The sequence below is a fragment of the Haliotis cracherodii genome, unplaced genomic scaffold, assembly GCF_022045235.1.
Source record: "Haliotis cracherodii isolate W230 unplaced genomic scaffold, xgHalCrac1.p SCAF_8, whole genome shotgun sequence".
In the NCBI taxonomy this organism is placed as follows: Eukaryota; Metazoa; Mollusca; class Gastropoda; order Lepetellida; family Haliotidae; genus Haliotis; species Haliotis cracherodii.
The window spans coordinates 40202472-40224106 of NW_027266341.1; the positions used below are offsets into that span (position 1 = coordinate 40202472).

The 21635-nt window shown below is 42.0% G+C and overlaps 1 protein-coding gene across 1 annotated transcript in view; it reads right to left on the minus strand.

Annotated features, from left to right (window-relative positions):
* Positions 1-8650: 8650 nt before the first annotated feature.
* Positions 8651-21635, minus strand: part of LOC139450352 (uncharacterized) — a 42410-nt gene continuing 29425 nt past the window's right edge. Inside the window, exon 2 of the mRNA XM_071232033.1 lies at positions 8651-12031. Within this exon, the coding sequence (XP_071088134.1) occupies positions 10305-12031 (1727 nt within the window). The 3' untranslated portion in view covers positions 8651-10304. The remainder of the gene's footprint in view (positions 12032-21635) is intronic.

Sequence of the window (21635 nt, forward strand, 5' to 3'; positions counted from 1 at the left end):
TGTATGCATAATATATATGTATACGTTGCCGAAGACGCCTACCTTACAGACCTTAGTTAATGACAAAAACACGGGTACATCTTCCAGTTTGTAGGGCTCACGGTGCTTGTGGATGAAAATTGAAAATCCCTTTGTCTAAGATATGTCAGGACTTCCCTTGTACATGCACACGACGTCCGCAATGACATGGAGTGTCTATGACGTCATACGCAATTGTGACGAAGCAAGTTCGCAACAGCGATAGCGAGTTTGGTGCTGTGGTGGAGTTTTCAGTTGTTCATGTTTTCCCATGGGGTAAAAGAAATATACTATAAATTGATAATTATTGATTCAAACCACCGTGGTTCCTTTACTACACAGTGTAGTAAGCTGAGTGACTGCATGCAACAGGAAATAAATGAGGACTGGGACGACTCCAAATTTACTACCCGGGTACCCAACCCCCTATTATCTGACCCTATCCGGCTACCCGCTGTTAGTCTCAAGAGATGGGTACAAAATGTTCGACTGGGATTTGTTTGACCGGTGCCCTGGCAAAAAAGTATTTAGATACACTATAAAACGATACGGCCATACATGCACTGAAGTATACTGATGCTTTACCTTTATTGAAACATATTCAAAGTTGGAAGGAATGCGTGAATAGTCAGAAGGAAACATTTGTGACGTGTAGGGTAACCATGGATTTACACTAGATAGGTTTTGTCATTAAGCATTATGCCACGTGAGTAACCACGACCCACTCGATCCGACTCGCTCGTCCTCGCCCTATAATTAATGTATTAGGTGGTATTGTTTTTTTATTTGGAAATATGTAACTTCTTTTTTATCCGAACATCAAAGATGTACCGAGACGCGACAAGGACTGAGTAACTCAAGCGTGCATTCATAGAATTAAAAGAAGCGCCTGTAAAATCCATGACTCCTATGAATATATAACTAACTTCGTTTACATCATAGCCATAAATTCTGCATTTTGCTCTGCCAGCTATCTAACAGTCTTGGGGTAGATAGTATTATCCAGCCAACATCCTCTGAGCATGCACGAGACGGAAAGACATCAATTCTTAAACTTCGGAAAAACACTGTTGTTTAACTGTATAACGCTAACGTGGATACGCTGCAAACGGGAAAGGCGCAAACGAAGTTGCCGGTCATTGTTATGTTCACCGAACCACACACAATATTATCTCTTGGGGACGTTATCTAGAGCAGGGCAAAACACCTTTCCGGCCCCGACGTCCAGTGATACGCCCAGTTTTGCTTACATGCCCGTCAAGGACGCATAGCTTGAGTCCAGGTTTCATCTGGACAGCTCTGGTGGTCTTGCAATGGTCTACTGGCGTCAAGGAGAACGTTTCAGAGACTCTTGCGTTACCCAACGTCGTCAGTTTGTGGGTGGAACTATAATGGTATGGTTGGTTTGGTTTGCTTGGTTTGTTGTTTAACGCCGCACTCAGCAATATTCCAGCTATATGTCGGCGGTCTTTAAAAAATCGAGTGATTCAGACAATCCAGTGATTGATATCATGAGCATCGATCCACGCAATTGGGATCGATGACATGCATCAACCAAGTCAGCGAGCCTTACCACTCGATCCCGTTAGTCGCTTTTTACGACAAGCATATATAGTCACCTTTTACGGCAAGCATGGGTTGGTGAAGACATACATGTATTCTACCCCTGAATCTCATAATGGTATGGGTTGGCATCGCAACTCATGTGATAACACAACTCATCATTGGTCATGGCAATTTGAAAGGCGTACGCTACCGGGACGACATCGTTCGAGATCATGTTCAACCCTTTGTGCAAATGCAGGGACGTAACATCACCTTGCAGCAGGATAATGGCCGCCCACACATTGCAAGTGTTGTAACTTTTGTGACTTTTGAGGCAACATTACATAGATCTACTGCCATGGCCGGCGTTTTTTTCAGACCTCTCCCCCACAGAACACGTTTGTAGAACATGATTGTTGTAGAACATGTTAGTATATAAGTTTATAGTGTACATAGGTGACAAGGTAGACACACTTTTATGGATACAGAGTGTACACAGGTGCACATAGGTGTTGTGTACCTTGGAGTACCTTGGAGTCCAGATGTGTCGTTGTAATTAGCCCTCTTATATTGACATTCAAGGAATATTGTTTGCCTGGTATACAAACTCACCAGCTTCGTCCGTAAAAGGAATATCCTAGGAAGACAAGATCTAACAGATCTTCAAAGACGGACAAGTCGTCCAAGGATAAGGCGTCGCTTGGGAATGAGAGCGCTCAGTAGCAGTTTCTTATCGCATCCCACCAGTCAAGAAGGGGGTTAATCGTGGCTAAAACGTGAATTGTTCGCCCATCTCTGCATACACGCCCAAGGAGAAGAAAAATGTGGGTGACGCTAGCATTCCGTACGTAGGAAATCACCCGGATTGTAGGATAGGGGTCTTGCTGTCGAAGCCAGCTTCACGAACCTGATTCCACCAGTCCCGTTGAATATGGAGCACTTCATGTATTCTAAGACGCAATTAATGCATCGGCAATCACCGAGTCAGTAAATAACATCTTACGAATGTCTTCTAGTAAGAAGGATAGGAGGGCTGGTCAAAACGTTCTAAGCCTAACAAAGAAAACCAACAATTCTCCCTCCTTTCCAATACACTCCTCATATCGATAGTGAAGCTTTGTACTTCCAGTAAGGAAGAATTTTTCTGAAGCCACCCTCAAATACCCATTCACGTCAGCTTTGAGGTCATCGTTGTCATCATAGCGCTTTCCACGAAGGTGTTCTTTCAGTTTAGGAAACCGGTGGAAATCACTTGGTGCCAGGTCAATCACTTAGAGGGAGAGGAAGTTCTTCGAACCCACATTGTCACACAAAAGCCTTTGCAAGTCGAGAGGGGTTAGAAGATGCATTGTCATGAAGTAGTAGAACTCCAGCAGTCAGCTTTTCTCCCCGCTTTTCTTTGATAGAATCTTTCAAGCTGTGAAGCACATCAGCAAAGGCAACGGTAATCGTCTTTTGAACTAAGTAATGAACAAGGATCACACCCTTTGTATCCCAGAATACAGCGGCCATAACTTTCACAGCCTGGAATTTCTTTGGTGCCGGAGACGTCCAATGGTGCCATTCCATGGATTGACGTTTTGACTCGGGATCATAGTGGTAGACCCATGTTTCATCACACCTTGCCAATTTCTTGTTGAATTTGACGAAATCCTCAATTAGAATTACATTTTCTCTGGCAATGTCAGTTCTTTTATCCTAAAGATCAAAATTTAAAAACTTTGGCATACAACGAGCAGATATCTTATATCGTCTGTAAATGTTCATGAATAATAGTTTCAATAGTTCCATGGATTAGACCTGTGTCTTCCTCAAGTTTAGCAGTGGTAATACGTCTATCTGACAGTATAGGTTTTTCAATCTCCTTGATTGAATCTTCATCGATGGAAGTTGAGGGAAGAGGGAAGAGATAGTCTTCTGCTATTATTTCTCATGTAGACCTACCTATGGGCGGCCCTTCGGTAAAAAAATACAAAGTTGAAATAAAGGACAAAAAGTACGCAATAATAGTCAAATGTTACGAATAAAGAGTGAATGTTACAAATAAAGGTGATTGTTTACATACAAATAATGAATTCAAAATACAAAACCAAACCAATGAACAAATCGCAAACAAAAGACGTCGTATGTAAAGAAAGAACAATGATGTACTGAAGACCGTCGGTGCACATACAGGACACCAAACAGCTGGAGGACAACGTTGACAATAAAGAACGCCAGATAGCGCTGCAATTCGTGAAACTCTTTTTCTAGTTTAATCGGCTTGTGCCGCCGTTTATACGATAAATGCATGCCGCTCCTCGTTCACTCAGCTTGTTATGACATCGTCACCGGAAAAGAGGCTCATTTTGATAAATAGTATACTCTGTGTGATCCAACATCCGTCCAATTACTACATGTATTTAGAACACAACACTCAATGATCACTCATTTAACTCAAATAACCCTTAACAAGGAATGATCTATAGTAAACCAATTAATTGTTCATGCATGGTGCAACAGGAAGGTGTTATGATGCCGAGTTATATTTATCTGAAAAGTGAACATTGTGCAGTACCGCGCAGCACTGGGTTCACCTCAGACTATAATTCTACTCTAAGATGTAAAATTTTAAATTTCCTGTCTGATGGTGTGAATTTAATTGCAAATATTAAATCGATTTAAAAAAAATAATACACTGCTAAGTATTGTCCGAGATTTTGTCAGATATAGCAAATTTCGGTACACCGATAAAGGTACTGTGCGACAATTTGTCCATTTGTCGTTTCATATATCTAAACGACATGAATAATGACCGAGATGGTTGCTCTGAGAAGATGTTGTTGCAGTGGAACTAGTAGCCTACTATGTGACTGCCATGTATATATATCTATTATATCCTTCAGTGTGAAAGATTGAGCTTTCCGAAGCTGAGAAAAGTGATATTTTCATTGCAGTGAAGATAACATTGTCAAACAAGAGTGACCTCCCCTCAAATTGTCTCCCTTTGTCCCATGTGTTTAGCCCGTACACAGACAGTTGACTTCCTTTAAATGTTAGTTCCACATTTACAAGGCAAAACAATGACAGATGGTCTTTTATGGAGTAAATATCGCACCAAGATGTTTGTTGTTCTCTTGAAAATGTTTCGTTATACACTGTAAACTCGACAGTCGAGACTGTTTGTTTCGCAAAACGCTATTTTTGTTACTTGATCAGCGTGTCTTATTTCGTTTCCAACAGCGGTTTGGAAGTTTTTAAGTATATTTTTTGTTAAATTTACAGAATTTTCGTGTCCCGAAATAATTTTTGTTACTTTTGTTCATATATATGTTTTTAAGATTTTGCAAACACGAAACTACTTTTTTAGTCACAAATACAAGGGGTGGTGAAACGTCCCTGTGTGTTAGAGGGAGAATTTGCGTTTCAAGGTTTTACATGAAATAATAAAATTTCCGGTAAACAACGAAACAAACAGTATAATAAATAGGATATTCCATGTGTCGCCACTCATGAAAATATCTCCTTTTGCCCCGTCACTTGATGAGAGAAACGTGATATTTCACGAGACACATCGAATATCCATAGAAATATGACGTCATGGCGGGGCAAGCCGATTAAACAGATAAACTCGGCCACACCGCGGAGAGGTAGGGCCAGCATCCCCACCAGGCCAGCTTCCCCACCTCTTGTGTACAGATAAACTCGGCCAAACCGCGCAGTGGTAGGGCCAGCATCACCACCTCTTGTGTACAGATCAACTTGGCCCTACCGTTGAATCGTAGCGTCAACGTCCCATTTTGTGTACAGATCAACTCAGCCACACCGCGGAGTGGTAGGGCCAGCTTCCCACGTTGTGTACAGATAAACTCGGCTTCACTGTGGAGTGGTAGGGTCAGCGCCCCCACCTCTTGTGTACAGATCAACTTTACCACACCGCGGAGTGACAGGGCCAGTTACCAATGTTGTGTACAGATCAACTCGACCACACCACGGAGTGGTAGGGTCAGCGTCCGATGTTGTGTACAGATCAACTCGACCACACCACGGAGTGGTAGGGTCAGCGTCCCCACCTCTTGTGTACAGATAAACTCGGCCACACCACAGAGTGGTATAGTCAGCTTCCCATGTTGTGTACATGGCTAAACTCGGTCAGCGTCCACACCTTTTGTGTACAGATCAACTCGGCCACACCGTAGAGTGGTAGGGCCAGCATCACCACCTCTTGTGTACTGATCAACTCGACCACACCGCGGAGTGGCAGGGCCAGCATCCCATGTTGTGTACAGATCAACTCGACCACACCACGGAGTGGTAGGGTCAGCGTCCCCATCTCTTGTGTACAGATCAACTCTGCCACACCACAGAGTGGTATAGTCAGCTTCCCATCTCGTGTACCGATCAACTCGGCCACACAGCAGAGTGGCAGGACCAGCTTCCCATGTTGTGTACATGGCTAAACTCGGTCAGCGTCCACACCTTTTGTGTACAGATCAACTCGGCCACACCACGGAGTGGCAGGGCCAGTTCCCTATGTTGTGTACAAATCAAGTTGGCCACTCCGCAGAGTGGTAGGGCCATCATCCCCACCTCTTGTTTACAGATCAAATTGGCCACACAGCGGAGTGACAGGGCCAGTTTCCCATGTTGTGTACAGATCAACTTGGCCACACCGGAGTGGTAGGGTCAGCGTCCCCACCTCTTGTGTACCGATCAATTCGGCCACAACGCGGAGTGGCAGGACCAGCTTCCCATGTTTTGTACAGATCAACTCGGCCACACCACAGAGCGGTAGGGCCATCATCCCCACCTCTTCTTAACAGATCAACTTGGCCACACCGCGGAGTGCTAGGGTCAGCATCCCCAACTCTTGTGTACAGATCAACTTGGCCACACCGCTGAGTGGTAGGGTCATCTTCCCATGTTGTGTACAAGTCAACTCGGCCACACCGCGGAGTGGCAGGACCAGCATCCCCACCTCTTGTGTACCGATCAACTTGGCCCTACCGTGGAATGGTAGCGTCAACGTCCCATGTTGTGTATAGATGAATTCGGTCAGCGTTCGCACCTTTTGTGTACAGATCAACTTGGCCACACCGCTGAGTGGTAGGGTCATCTTCCCATGTTGTGTACAGATCAACTCGGCCACACCGCGGAGTGACAGGACCAGCATCCCCCACCTCTTGTGTACCGATCAACTTGGCCACACCGCTGAGTGGTAGGGTCATCTTCCCATGTTGTGTAGAGATCAACTCGGCTACACCACGGAGTGGTAGGGCCAGCTCTTGTATACCGATCAACTTTGCCACCCCGCAGTGTGGTAGGGTCAGCATCCCAACCTCTTGTGTACAGATCAATTCAGCCACACCACGAAGTGGTTTGGTCAGCATCCGATGTTAATTGTGTACAGATAAACTCGGCTACACCGCGGAGTAGTAGGGAAAGCTTCCTCGTTGTGTACAGATAAACTCGGCTACACCGTGGAGTGGTTGGGGTACCTGAACTACCGCCCCCATCTTTTCTGCAGCTCAACCCGGCAATAACCATCGTGCCGCTTGTGTCAATATTACCTCGGCCCACCGCCTTCATTATAAACCCTCTGGCTGTTTGTGAAACTCGATGGAGTTTTTGAAATTGTGGTAACACCTCGTCTGAGGTATTACAACGATTGTAACACCTCGCAAGAGTGCTTACAATCATTATAACTTCCGTTCAGATTGTAACATGTAATGAAATGTAAAATCAAATGACAAATATTTCTTCATATTCCCGAGGATCGAACTCGCAACCTTCATATCTGCAGTCCATTGAGTGTACCACAAGGCTACAGAGGTGTCGATAAGCTGACTGCTTTTGAGAATGTCCCTTTCAAGATCCGTACGCCAGCAACAGGCTGTACAATGAATGAGCGTCAGTCAAAGCAAAACGTGTAATAGTCTCAGCCTACGAGACGCACGTGCAGATTTCGCACCGTTGCGAAACCCACGTGCTGAGGTCACCAGTTTCATTGAACCGAGTTCACGACTGCAGGCGATATTTCATCTCCGATTCAGGTTATACATTTGAGAGTTTTTATTACAGTTATTTCATTAAAACGTTGTCTATGCGATGAGTCGGTTTATAAGTTGGACAAACCATGTCTCCTCGAGATTACTAGACATGGTTTCTCCTACACATAACAACCGTCCCAGCCCTTGTGAACAGATCGACTCGGCTTATAAAGGGTCGAGCGTTTTTTAACGGAGCATATAATATAAAAAATAATAATATAATAGTAAATTATATGTCAAATGTAAATATAAAAATCAATTACAAGCGAGGATCTACGATCCATAATAAACACAGAAACGTGACTTAGAGACGACGGGGTGGATATGCTGGGAACGCTCAATCTTTCTCGAGAAAAATGTTTATTGCTTTACATCTAAATCACCTATATATAATGCTGTTTAATTCAGGATCCAAGTGACGTCATGGTTAATGTTGTTTGTAATGATACACAGGGTTATAGTCTCCACGCCTACGTCTAACTGACAGCAGAGTGTCTTGAACACATTTATACTGTTTGTCGAAATGAATATAGAGCTACATTCTCAATGTTAAATTGTTTACTTTTCTATTGCGGGTAACCAGATGCGCGGTGGAAACAGGTCGAACCCCTTAAACGATATGAACAAACCTAACGGGGAAAAGCCATGTGCGCAGTTTCTACCGACACATGACTGACTGATTTACTTTTTACAATTTGAGAATTTACACAGATTTAAAGACTTAATATATAGACTTAATGTAATCTGGTTTGCACCCGGATGTGTAACGGCTGACATGTGCAGGCTTTCTGTGTGCGGTGAAAAGGCAAGCTGCATGGCTGCAGTGGTAGAAATCTCTGACAGTACGGGACAAGTTATATTTACGGAGTTTCGAAATGTGCCTGGATTCACGGTAAAACCTGTTGAATTTGTCCTTGTTTAAGTGGCATCATTGAACCGTTATCAGTGTTGCTGTCATTCTTAGCCAGTTGACTTTGCATTGAATTCTTTGAATATGACATTAGCAAGACGATAGATATTCTGCAGCATTTATCAGACATATAAACAGAAGCAATATGTAACCGACATTTCTTTTATTCAAATTGACAGAATCACATATAAAAAATACTGTTATAAAAACAATACACGCTCAATTATACAATTCACAACCATGAAATAGAAACTTGCATCACAATCATAAAACGCGTTTCACGGAGCATCTTCCCGAGGCAAGGGAATTATCTGACTATGAAAGTCTAGTTTACACCCACTTGGCTGGAATTTCCAGGGTCGATGGAAGCGCCACCAGTGGCTATTACGAGTTATGTCCCTTCTCTGTCTCTCCTACCGACCAATCAGATTCCACCTATTATATTACTTGCATTTGCTTCAATCAAAATGGCGGCGTCTAGTCAAGACGATCTAATCGATAATCAAGATCTATATTGTGCTAAAACGGGTCTCACATCGCGAAGTGCATCAAATTACTTCACCACATTGATTAAAAACATGAAACGATTTGGATTTGGTATCAAGTTGGTATCTGACCGATCTAAATATATTATTTAAGTGTAAATACATAACTTTCGTTCTTTGACAGAACAAACTGAAACCGGTTGCAAAATCTGGTTGCGCATGAATATTGATATATACCAAAATATTGGCATTGTTGACACGTTTATGCATACGCAATAACAACATGTGTCTGCAGTTTTGTTTGCAAACATAACACCGCCGATGTTCGAGATCCTCTTGGAAAAGATTCTTCAACTTATGGTAATTCAAGCGCCATGTTGTTAGTACGCACGATACATACAAGAAAATTTGAAAAATCACATTAGCGCCGCGCTTTGAATATTTGACCAACAGTCGGTCACTCGCACTGCCGACACACACACATCAAAATGGTTCGGTTTCCTTAATCTATCAGATGAATTGATGTCATGTCCGTACCATTTTGGAAAAGGGAAATCAGAGTGTTCACCAAAGACTTAAAAAGTTAAAAGCAACCTGGAATTCATTGTTTGTGGGGGGTGGGGTGGTATGGGGCAGACAATATTTTTTCAACAGCCTAAAAGATATTTTGTTCGATGCACTCGGCTATGGGTGAGTTTGTACTTGTCATGCAAAAATACTCATCCCCCATTTGTGTAGCGCTAAAACGTTACCAGGGTGTGGATACTGATGAATGTATGATGTGCTCTTCTTTAACACATAACAATTTGAATGTCTGGTTCTTCACACATGTACGACTATCATTATGTGTCACATAGTACAAACACTGCAAACGCCAACATGCAGCACATTGATATCCAACATAGAAATCTAGCTTTACGTAATAGGATTAGACATTACATTGGGTAAATATGTAGACACTTATCTATTTCATATTCAGGTCAGTTTCCCCTAACAAATCACGTGTCGCCAGAATGTACTGGGATCCAGTCTGACGTCACCAATCATGTCGTAGTCAAGTCTGGCACGAGGTGTTAAATATTGCCAGGCACAGTTCAGGCATGACGTGTGTCGAAGAAGGGAGACCTGCAGTATATGCAATCGTGTGTACGACCCATGCCTCTTCACAATAACACGTGATTTTTTCATGAATTGTGTTGGTGTTATAAAAAATCACGATAGAAGCACGATAGCTTTTATAAACGGCAATAAAACTGAATATATTTCTGCTACTTTCTAAAAGGACCCTCACATATCTGTCCATCTCACCAAGGTGTGTCACGCCTTCGAGAGGGCTATTCCTGCTGACTCGAATATATAGCGACTGACGTCTATGACGATTCCACTCGTGTATTTGACCATGTCAAGGTCCAGTTCAGGGAATGTATCAGTCCAGTGAAGAGTGAAAGTGTCATTCTTCCAACTGAAGGGGGCTCCCGGCTTATTCTGCATCAACCCCGACTGGTAGTTTGGCTGCCACGTAGGATGGCAGTTATGGTTCAAACACTTCACTTGCAAACGTCTATTCAACCAAACCAAAGCAGGGTTTTTCTCCACAATCTTATATGAGAGGTAATGATCGTTATACCAATAATTATTGCTCTTGTGTTTTTGCAAAATTGTTCTTAGATTTTGTAAATATTTTGAGTTTCTTTTAGCAATGAGAACCCCGTGGTTAATGGAATCTGGCCAATGCCCGTAAAGATGCCAGTCAGGGGAAGCCATTGCGTCATAACCAAAATACGTGTCTGGAATCTTCTGTGTCCAGAGAGCAGAAAAATCTACATATACACCACCATATTTGAGAAGAATGGCCACTTTCATAATCCCCACAGCTAGTTTTGGCGTCATGACAGCCTTGTCATATACTGATTCTGGGTATTCTCTGTACACGTATATGAAGCGAGGGTCTTCCTTGAGCTTGACCCACCACTTGCCCGTGGGCTTCTCCACGCCATGAATGTACACTTTGCTCAGTCCGGCCACGTAGATTGCACTCAACATGCTCAGATATCCAGTGAACTTGATGTTGCAATCAACACAGACGTAATGGCCGATTTTGGGAATTGGATTTTTCATACTGAAGAAGTGTTTGATGTTTACTACACCGTATGATACAACTCTTGACAACATGGCGAATTTGGATTTTTCTTCCCATATGTCTTTAGGGAATATATTCCTTTCTACCCGAACACATATCTTGTCCCCGACGACATCTGTGACATATCCTTCTTCTGAAACACAAGGTTTGATTCCGCCATGTTCGTGTATGCCTAGACTCAGCACTACAAGAAGCTCCTCGGGGGTAGTCGGGGGTTTGAACCCACCCTTCTTACCTATGATAATTCCATCAGCATATTCAGTTGGACTTGTAGCTACTACTCCTGCAACTAGTGGACTCGTCCGGAGATGTACAGGGAAGTCAATCCAAATGGAATCTTCTGGTATATAGATGCCCCCGAACTTATCTAGTATATCCAGTACGAGGATGTATCTCTCTGCAGTTCCAGTTCTGGGACACACTGAGTAGTTGAGAGGCCGTGGAAGTAGATGATCTATTTCCTGCAAGGTGTCATTAAACCACTGATAGTAACCTTCCTGGTCCACCACGGGAAGCTGTTCATAATGGAAAAACACTTTGTCTGGCCTCACTGCGCGATCAGCGCTCCTGATCGCCAGGTAGTGGCGGTACTCGAAATGACGTCTGCCACACCAAACATAATGCAAGATGGCGGGTACCAAGTCTGGCATAAGGTCATGGTCAAAGTCTAGCTCGTCATCTTTCTTTGGTGGTTCGGGGGGTTTAAAGGCCATGGGTTTTCGTGGATGGACGTCTTTGGCCAAAAACAATGGCTGATCTTGGTTGATTGTGTTCATGCCCATGACGTTGAAGTAGATGAGACAGAAGGCACCAAGGAATGTTCCTATCCACAATGCACATCGCCGTCTCTTACTACGTGACCTGGCTCTGTAGAACACTCGACACAGACGCATCTTCGTTGTACCTGCAAAATAAAACAAAATGGAGAATTTACCTCTCATGTAACATATTAATGATACATATACTTGTGAAGATCACTCAAGGGGCAGGCAGACATGCATACGTGTTCTTATTTTTAAAGAAACAAAGATCATACACACATACACAGGGGCAAATATATACAGATGATTAGAGGAATAAATATATACATATATGTAGAGACGGGCTAAGTGTATTAATATCTATATGAGGCAGAGCTACATGTATTCACATATATGTAGGGACGGGGTCAATGTATGCATATATATCTGAGGCAGACCTGCATTATTACCTAGAGACAGGGTTAAAAGCATACATATCTATCTGAGGCAGGAATACACCTATTCACATATATGTAGAGACAGGATTAAATACATATATCACATATCTATCTGAGTCAGAGCTACATGTATTCACATATATAACTTATGGAGACAGGGTTAAATGCATACATATATATCTGAGAAAGAGCTTCATGTATTCACATATGTTATCTATAAAGACGGGGTAAATGTATACATATCTATCTGAGGCAGAGCCACGTGTATTCACATATGTTATCTATAAAGACGGGGTAAATGTATACATATCTATCTGAGGCAGAGCCAAATATATTCACATAGTTTGTGCACAAAAATATGGGAACAGATATGAGCAAATGCATGTTGTTTGACGCTGCAACCGGCATCATAACAGTTATTTATATGACGGCATATACAGAACTGCTACAACTAAGGATGGGGGTAGGTGTAAATGGATATATCCAGAGGTTTGGGTACTTTCACGAGACAGGTTTTCATTTGCTTCAAACTTCAAGCTTCCTCCATGCATCTATACTACATATAGCAGCGGCAGTACAAATATGGTCCCTAGGGATGGTAAATGTTACAATGACCTCCTTAACAGAAACCACGTGCATTCACCCCACGCATCGGGAACACAATGCGGTCTGCCCAGGTGTGTTTATGGACAATCAGCGATTGAGGCAAGGTTCATCTTTAGACCGTCATCTATTGGCGTACTTGAGTCGCGTCCGTGTGACCGGGTCGGATTCTTCCAGTGTGGTAAACACTTTATATTATAACCTTTAGATGATTGTGTTTTGAAAGCTGTATGTAGAAAGTTATTATAAAGGATTAAATAGCATATTATTGTCAGATTAGGTCTACTCCGTCTGGCCATGGATGACTACCCGTCCCCGTGTGTGCAGAAGCAGTGCCTGTTCAGCATAGAGGTGAATGTTTTTGTCATTTGTCCCTTTAACTGTATTATGCATACAGATCAGGACCGCGTGGGTAGTGTCACCACGAGTTGAGAGCTGGGGATATAAAAACAAACATCAAAATAGACAAATGAGCAGATATCACTGGTCTAAATGGGGTACCGGTTCTTGTTCCCACGATACGCATGGAATAAACGTGTCAGAACATATACAGCACCGGCATTGTCAGTGATTTACAACTGGAATCAGCCTTGAATATGTGCCCCTCGGTGATCTATAGGAATTATGACATACCTACACCTGGGTTCAAGTGTCTGGCAACCTTGTAGAAAGCCATCTTACACTCAACACGTCCAATAGGGACGTCTCACCTGTACAGGCAATTTGAAATCTTTGTAACATAACATTACAGATAGTAGAATTAATTTATTTTGCCCTAATGCTCGTTATAAACAGAAAAGGGTGTTTCTCGGCCCTGATCTGCTCAGTGCATTGTCTGGTAGAAATACCATTTAACATAAAAAATGAAGGTAATAATTAAGACACCCCTCTCAACATGTGATAGCCGGGTGTATTCCGTGTGACATGTGAGTGCACAACCCTGCTATGTCAAGGCTGTCTGTCACACATGCCGTCTACGAACAATGCCATCATTCTACTGACACGACCAACAGAACAGAAATTCGTCTAAATCTGTACATAGATTGATATATTGTAAACAGAAATACCAACCTGGAAACAGCAAAGAAGCAAACTTAGCATTTGAAGAGTGAGTTGGGTTTAGTGAGTGAGTGAGTATGGTTTTACGCCGCTTTTAGCAATATTCCAGCAATACCACGGCGAAACCTAGAAACATAATCACGACGAGTCGATCCCACAATCACCGGTCTCTGGTGTTGGGGAACAATTTTCGTATGTTGACAGAAATAAAAGTACACCTAGTGTCTACACTCCATAGAGATACCCATGTAACTACCACCCTGTCTACACTCCATAGAGATACACATGTAACTACCTCCCTGTCCACATCCCCTAGAGATACCCATGTAACTACATCCCTGTCAACACTCCATAGAGATACCCATGTAACTACCACCCTGTCTACACTCCCTAGAGATACCCATGTAACTACTACCCTGTCCACATTCCATAGAGATACACATGTAACTACTACCCTGTCCACATTCCATAGAGATACACGTGTAACTATCATCATGTCCACACTCCCTAGAGATACACATGTAACTACCTCCCTGTATACACTCCCTAGAGATACACATGTAACTACATTCCTGTCCACGCTCCATAGAGATACACACGTAACTATCATCATGTCCACACTCCCTAGAGATACATATGTAACTACCTCCATGTCCACACTCCCTAGAGATACACATGTAACTACCTCCCTGTCCACACTCCCTAGAGATACACATGTAACTACCTCCCAGTCCACACTCCCTAGAGATACACATGTAACTACTACCCTGTTCACACTCCGAAGAGATACACATGTAACTACATTCCTGTCCACACTCCCCAGAGATACACATGTAACTATCATCATGTCCACACTCCCTAGAGATACACATGTAACTACCTCCCTGTATACACTCCCTAGAGATACACATGTAACTACCTACATGTCCACACTCCCTAGAGATACCCATGTAACTACCTCCATGTCCACACTCCCCAGAGATACACATGTAACTACCTCCCTGTCCACACTCCATAGAGATACACATGTAACTATCTTCATGTCCACACTCCCTAGAGATACACATGTAACTACCTCCCTGTCCACACGCTTCTGTCTGTTATGTTACATGATGGCCTATAACGTGGTATACAACATATATTTGTAGATAATAAGGGTGAATTTGGCAGTCAGCGTTATGCAAACTGCACTGTTGCGGCCTGGAGGATCCGTGGGATGCATGTCAACAAGTGTATGTTGTAAATTGTAGTTATGCTTGTAAATTCAATTAGTCCAACAGAGGAGCATGGTTGAGGATAATGTCAAACTGTCAAACTTTCAGTGAAGCTATTATAACGAGGTTCCTGTTGTTTCTATTTTGGTTTCACCGCCGCTTTGTGGTACAGTTATATCACTTGATGTGGGAGAATGCGGCGTGGTCTTTGACGTTTACCACTCTGGTGAAACCCACCAGCACTGGAGTGATGCTGATACTACAGGGAACACAATCACATACACAGGTTTAGGCACCCCTCAGGGAGCAACTGTACACATTGATTTTGTTTGTTTTTTAGTTTGTTGAATGCCGCATGCAGCAATATTCCACCTATATGACAGCGGTCTGCATATAATCGAGTCTGGATAATCCAGTGATTGGCATCATGAGCATCGATCTTTGCAATGTGGATACGATGACATGCATCAACCAAGTCAACATGTCTGACCACCCGATCCCGTTAGTCGCCTCTTACGACAAGCATAGTCGCCTTTAACGGCAATGGGTTGTCGAAGCCGTGACATATTCTAACCCGGATCTTCACGGACACCTAGTGCACATTGAATTGCGGCGCGTTTGACGAACGGAAACGACAAGTATCAAGTGAAAACAGTGTTTGAAATGGTCCGTGGGATATATTTTTAGCAAATATAAACTCAAAACATCCGAAGCATATATCAGGAAAAGAAATTATATTAATACAGAGATTAACAAACAGCTACAACTAGGATCGAAACGCTAATTTCGTGAAAGCAATCTCAATTCAGATAGTAACTAATCATAGTAAGAATGTTGTTTGTATGCTATCATACTGTAGCAACAATGTTACTTGTATGCGATCATAGCAGTCTTGTTTGTATGCGATCATATCACAGTAACAATGTTACTTGTATGCGATAATAGCAACAATGTTGTGTGTATACAATCATATCATAGTAACAATGTTACTTGTATGCCATCATATTATGGTAACAATGTTGTTTGTATGCGATCATAGTAACAATGTTACTTGTATGCGATCATATTACGGTAACAATGTTGTTTGTATGCGATCATAATATAGTAAGTGTTACTTATATGCGATCATTTATGGTAACAATGTTGTTTGTACGCTATCATATCATAGTAACAATGTTACTTGTATGCGATCATATTATGGTAACAATGTTGTTTGTATGCGATCATAGTAACAATGTTACTTGTATGCGATCATAGAAACAAGGCTGTTTGTATGTGATCATAGTATAGTAACAATGTTACTTGTATGTGATCATAGTGACGATGCTACTTGTATGCGATCAAAGTGACGATTTACTTGAATGCGATCATAGTAACATTTACTTGTATGCGATTATTTCCTTAGAAACGTAATACATGTACTATCATTCTAAACATCATGCCAGCACCTCTCCTTCACAAGCTGTGTATAACTACTGATTCCCTGGCTTTCTGACCTCTTTGCGTGCTTACGAATGTCTATGAAACCTCGTCCATATGAGATGTGATATTGCTTGTCGCTACCCCAGTGTCAGTACTTACAGATAGTTTCTCCCTCCTCCATTGCGCAGCTGACCCAAGTGTCGAGTTGAGGCCACCCGAGTCTATCCCAGTGTCTCCGGCATTCCCAATAACAAAGCTACGTCCGTCAATGTCAATGATCCACACAAAGCATCACTCACGACGCTTGACTTTGTTAAGACTAGTGACAAACAGCTTGGCCAGCAAGCCACTATCTCATTACTGTGTAATGTTAAATGACAAATCTATTCAAAGTGATATAACTAGGATCATTGCTTCATTATCCCCTTCTTTGATCAAAGTGACACCCCACGCCAGCCAATCACACCTTGCCCTGGCCGCCGGGAAGGTAACGAAGACAACGGGGCACAGTGTAGGGTCAGACAACAGGCGTGTCTTTCTGACGGGTTAAATCACAGCTCACGCTACATCATTAGGAAGCTTTTTTGCACAAATTTGTTGATCTTAAAAAACCTTTCATATCGTGAAAATTGTGATTTCCAAGAAACACAAATCCCACTTGAATATGCCAGCACGCCTGGACCAACATGGGTGTCCAGTGTGAGAAGGCGTACCTGACGATGCATACACTCGTGGGAATAGTGGAACAAAACTTTATACCGTCGACATAAGAGCAGCGAAAATAAGTTAACCGCGCCTTCACCATATTATTGATAGGTGAAAAACTGTTCATACGTAATATGATGTCATCTCTATAACGACTGGCTTGTTTTAGTATTTTGATTCAAATATATTTTATTGACTATCAACAAGATTGGAAAATAGCCCAATACGCTAGCTGGATTCTTCCCTTTTCAACAGTACAGAATGACCAAAACTGGTATATCAATGCATGCAACCAACAGTACAGAATGATCAAAACTGGTATATCAATACATGCAACCAACAGTGCAGAATGCTCAATACTGGTATATCAATGCATGCAACCAACAGTACAGAATGATCAAAACTGGTATATCAATGCATGCAACCAACAGTGCAGAATGCTCAATACTGGTATATCAATGCATGCAACCAACAGTACAGCATGCTCAATACTGGTATATCAATGCAGGCAACCAACAGTACAGCATGCTCAATACTGGTATAGCAATGCATGCAACCAACAGTACAGCATGCTCAATACTGGTATAGCAATGCATGCAACCAACAGTGCAGAATGCTCAATACTGGTATATCAATGCATGCAACCAACAGTGCAGAATGCTCAATACTGGTATATCAATGCATGCAACCAACAGTACAGCATGCACAATACTGGTATATCAATGCAGGCAACCAACAGTACAGCATGCTCAATACTGGTATAGCAATGCATGCAACCAACAGTACAGCATGCTCAATACTGGTATAGCAATGCATGCAACCAACAGTACAGCATGCTCAATACTGGTATATCAATGCATGCAATAACAGTAAAGCATGCTCAATACTGGTATATCAATACATGCAACAACTGTACAGAATGATCAATAATGGTTTATCAATATAATACATGCAAACAGTAATATGTACAACAAACATAGAGACAAAGGCATGAATTACTTAAATCTTTTAGTCGACACAATACAATTATGTACAACTTTAAAATTCATTAGACACTGTCACCTGAGTTTGGATCAATGTGTATGCCACATGTTATAGTAATCTACGGGATATAATGTAATTATGACATTCGAGGAAGTAATGTTAAAGACTTTTCTCAATGATAGATATGATTTTCAATAGGATTGCCTTGAATAAGGAAGCTTTAAGATAACTACATGCGTGCGCGAGTCTTGTCTGTAAAATATTTGTTTTCCGAACCCAGTCAGAGGTTTATTACTGGTCTCATTTCAGTTTGAATACATTTATAAGCAAATGTTGCTTTAAAACTAAGTTGGGAACACCTGTAGCATCCCGTGCTGCTTCTAACTGTACCATTTCTAGTTTATTATTGTATTCTATAGAGAAACCATTCCAGACTTCAGATGTGTGTTTTCAAATAGGACCTAAACACAAAGGCTAATGTTATTGGGACGTACAAAATCCTTGAAAATTGGTCAGATACGTTTACTGCCGTGGACTGAATTATATCTCACGGAGAAAAAAATGTTCGATGGTACCGTTATAGTAAGGAGCACGAGTCCTATCAAAAGCGCCCCTGCGATATATATATGAGTCTTGTCTCACGAGGGAGCTCAGAGGCAATCGCACAGTCAGTGAAGCGAGTGTGTCCATCTTGTGCATAGATGCAGGCAGGACAATCCCGCCTCATTGAAGAAAAGACTGGGCAATGGATTCCATATACTGGTTGTAGCAATTAAGCCTAGTGGTTAAAAGCCTTGACCTGTTGCGCTGAAAACCGGGGTTTGATTTCCCCCACACCTGTACTATTTGAAGTATATTTTTGGCGTGCCATGCCCTTATATAGCTAAACTATTGTCAAATCTGACGTAGAACAATATTCATTCACAGTATAAAGTAAATTTTCGCCGTATGCAACACCTCATTGAATATATTTAAAGCAGTGTCTGCTATCTTACTATGTCAGTCAATATGACGTCAGACGAGTCATTATAAAAAAATGACAGAAATTGAAGATTGACAAAAAGATATAATCCAGTCTCTTAAAATGACAACTTTATGTTCTTATATGCTTTTTAAAAAAACAGCTATAAAGTGTGCAACCTTACAAACCTTTGGCACAATAATAAAATTATCCTATGGCAGAGACGGCAAATGTCTTTCCCGTTACAGTGTTAAAATTGTTTCAGATTCAGTAAAAGAAGATTGTTTGATTGGAAAATAAACTTTCAGAATCAAAACAAGTAACGATGTTCAGTTTTAGACGAAAAAGGAAATAATATAGTTGCACAATGTGAAAATTAGACTTCCAATATCAATTCACATAATTTTTGTTAGGATCTGTAACGCATATATCTGAATGGTGACCAGTTTAAATCTAACACATGTTGTCTTGCATTGTATAACCGCGAACCTTGCCCTTACTTTAACCCCCATGACGTTATGCCAAACTTGAACACAGGGGTCAGTTTTAATGCTAGTAAAGTGCCAAATTCCAGGACCGTCATGAATGCCATACTTACGAGTCGAGTAACTATTTTGCCCTGAAAACTAATCATTTTGAAAAAGGAGACCATAATTCCCCCCGCCGACAAAGAGAGGTGTCGTGCTCGGCGCTACCCAGCTATGGACGTGATCCGTATGCTTCACAGCATCTGTTACAAGTGTCAGTAGTTCTAACGGTGGCGATGGGTTGATACGATGGATGTCTTTCAGGTAGGTGGGTCGAAACGCACTCAAATAATGCTGAGAGTAGTTAACGTGTATAGCTCGGATGTTGCACAGTTGACTGAGTGAGAACGAAGCCGTCCCAGGGCAGATAACGGCCGTGTAGCTCTGCCACCAGATGCGGGTCACTTATACTCAGTTTGCACCTACATTCTCATGGGTGTGTCTCATGGCTGTGTAGGCCGAATACACAGGTGGCTTAACAGGTTAATGAATATATAAACTCACACACCGTCAGCTGTAGTATGTCTCGAACTGTTACAATAAAACAATAAAACAACTGTCACAAATATCTTATTTGTTTGAAAGTTTTATATTCGTCGATTTTCTCGGTCATAACCTGTTTAAAGTAACTTATGATGACCATTATAGTGTTCAACCGACCATATCGTCTTGTGTCAGTGAGGGACACGCCTGGGTGGTCGCCGAGACGACTGCACACACAGTGAGACTAGGTAGAGAGAGGACTGTAGATAATCACTGTCCCATGTACCTGTATCAAGCGTCGTATTGTCGTATGGGGCTGCCTTACACAAACAATACACCCGGGGAGTGCACACTTAGTAAATGAGGATATTGATCGATGTTGACTTCAATATCTCTGACACGATTTTCTGTTTTGAACATCAAACATCACAGCAATTTAGACGAAGCAACATAACCATATCACTGAAAGGATTTTAATACGAAATTCGTTTAAACGTTACTATTAGTTGGTAATGGTTTGAATCGACAGTCTCATTATCACACCGAAATAAGCGTCCATATTTTGGAATAAAGACACTAAGAAATCCATGTTTATCTCTAGGTCTAACTCGTTTACTTGCAGTCGTTCGTGACATTACATGGAGATGAGAACAGTGATGAGACTCGCGGACCAGTGACGCGGACCACAACGACGCCTTATCTCTAATGTAGTGAACACATGGGAAACATTCCTGCAGCTAATTTGTTAGTCGATATTGTAAGAATGTTTGTACAGTTCTCTCCATTGTCTGTACATCTACACACACTGTGCGTCCACGAGCAAGCAGAAACATTTAGCACACTCGCATGGGGTCGACACCTGACGCTCGAGATTGTCCGTTATCATTGCATATTACAGTTACTTCTTGCTTGGAACCTATTGCCGTACGGTGATATCATATCGTGAAGACAGATCCGAGGTCTAAATGACGTTTTATAAGATGAGAATAGTCACGCGAAGTACTCACCGCTATAGAGATTTTCCCCGCAGCCACAGCAAACACTGCAGGAGATAATACATCTCCCGAGCCAACTACAACCCTGCCTACCAACGGCAGCCGCTGTGATTGTTAAGAGCGACACAGTCATCAAACCGAGCCGTCGTGCCCCTCCCTTTTTTCAATCACAAATGTGTGTAACTGTGCTAAAGTTTGTTGAATGACTAGAGCTGCGAATGACAATCTTGGCAGAAGAACATAAACTATCATTACCACTAACAGTAAACGAAATGGCCCTTAGATGTCTAAGGATGGAAAAAAAAAATCCGCGAATGAACCCAACGTCATGCCACACAAGCACACTGACTCTACTTA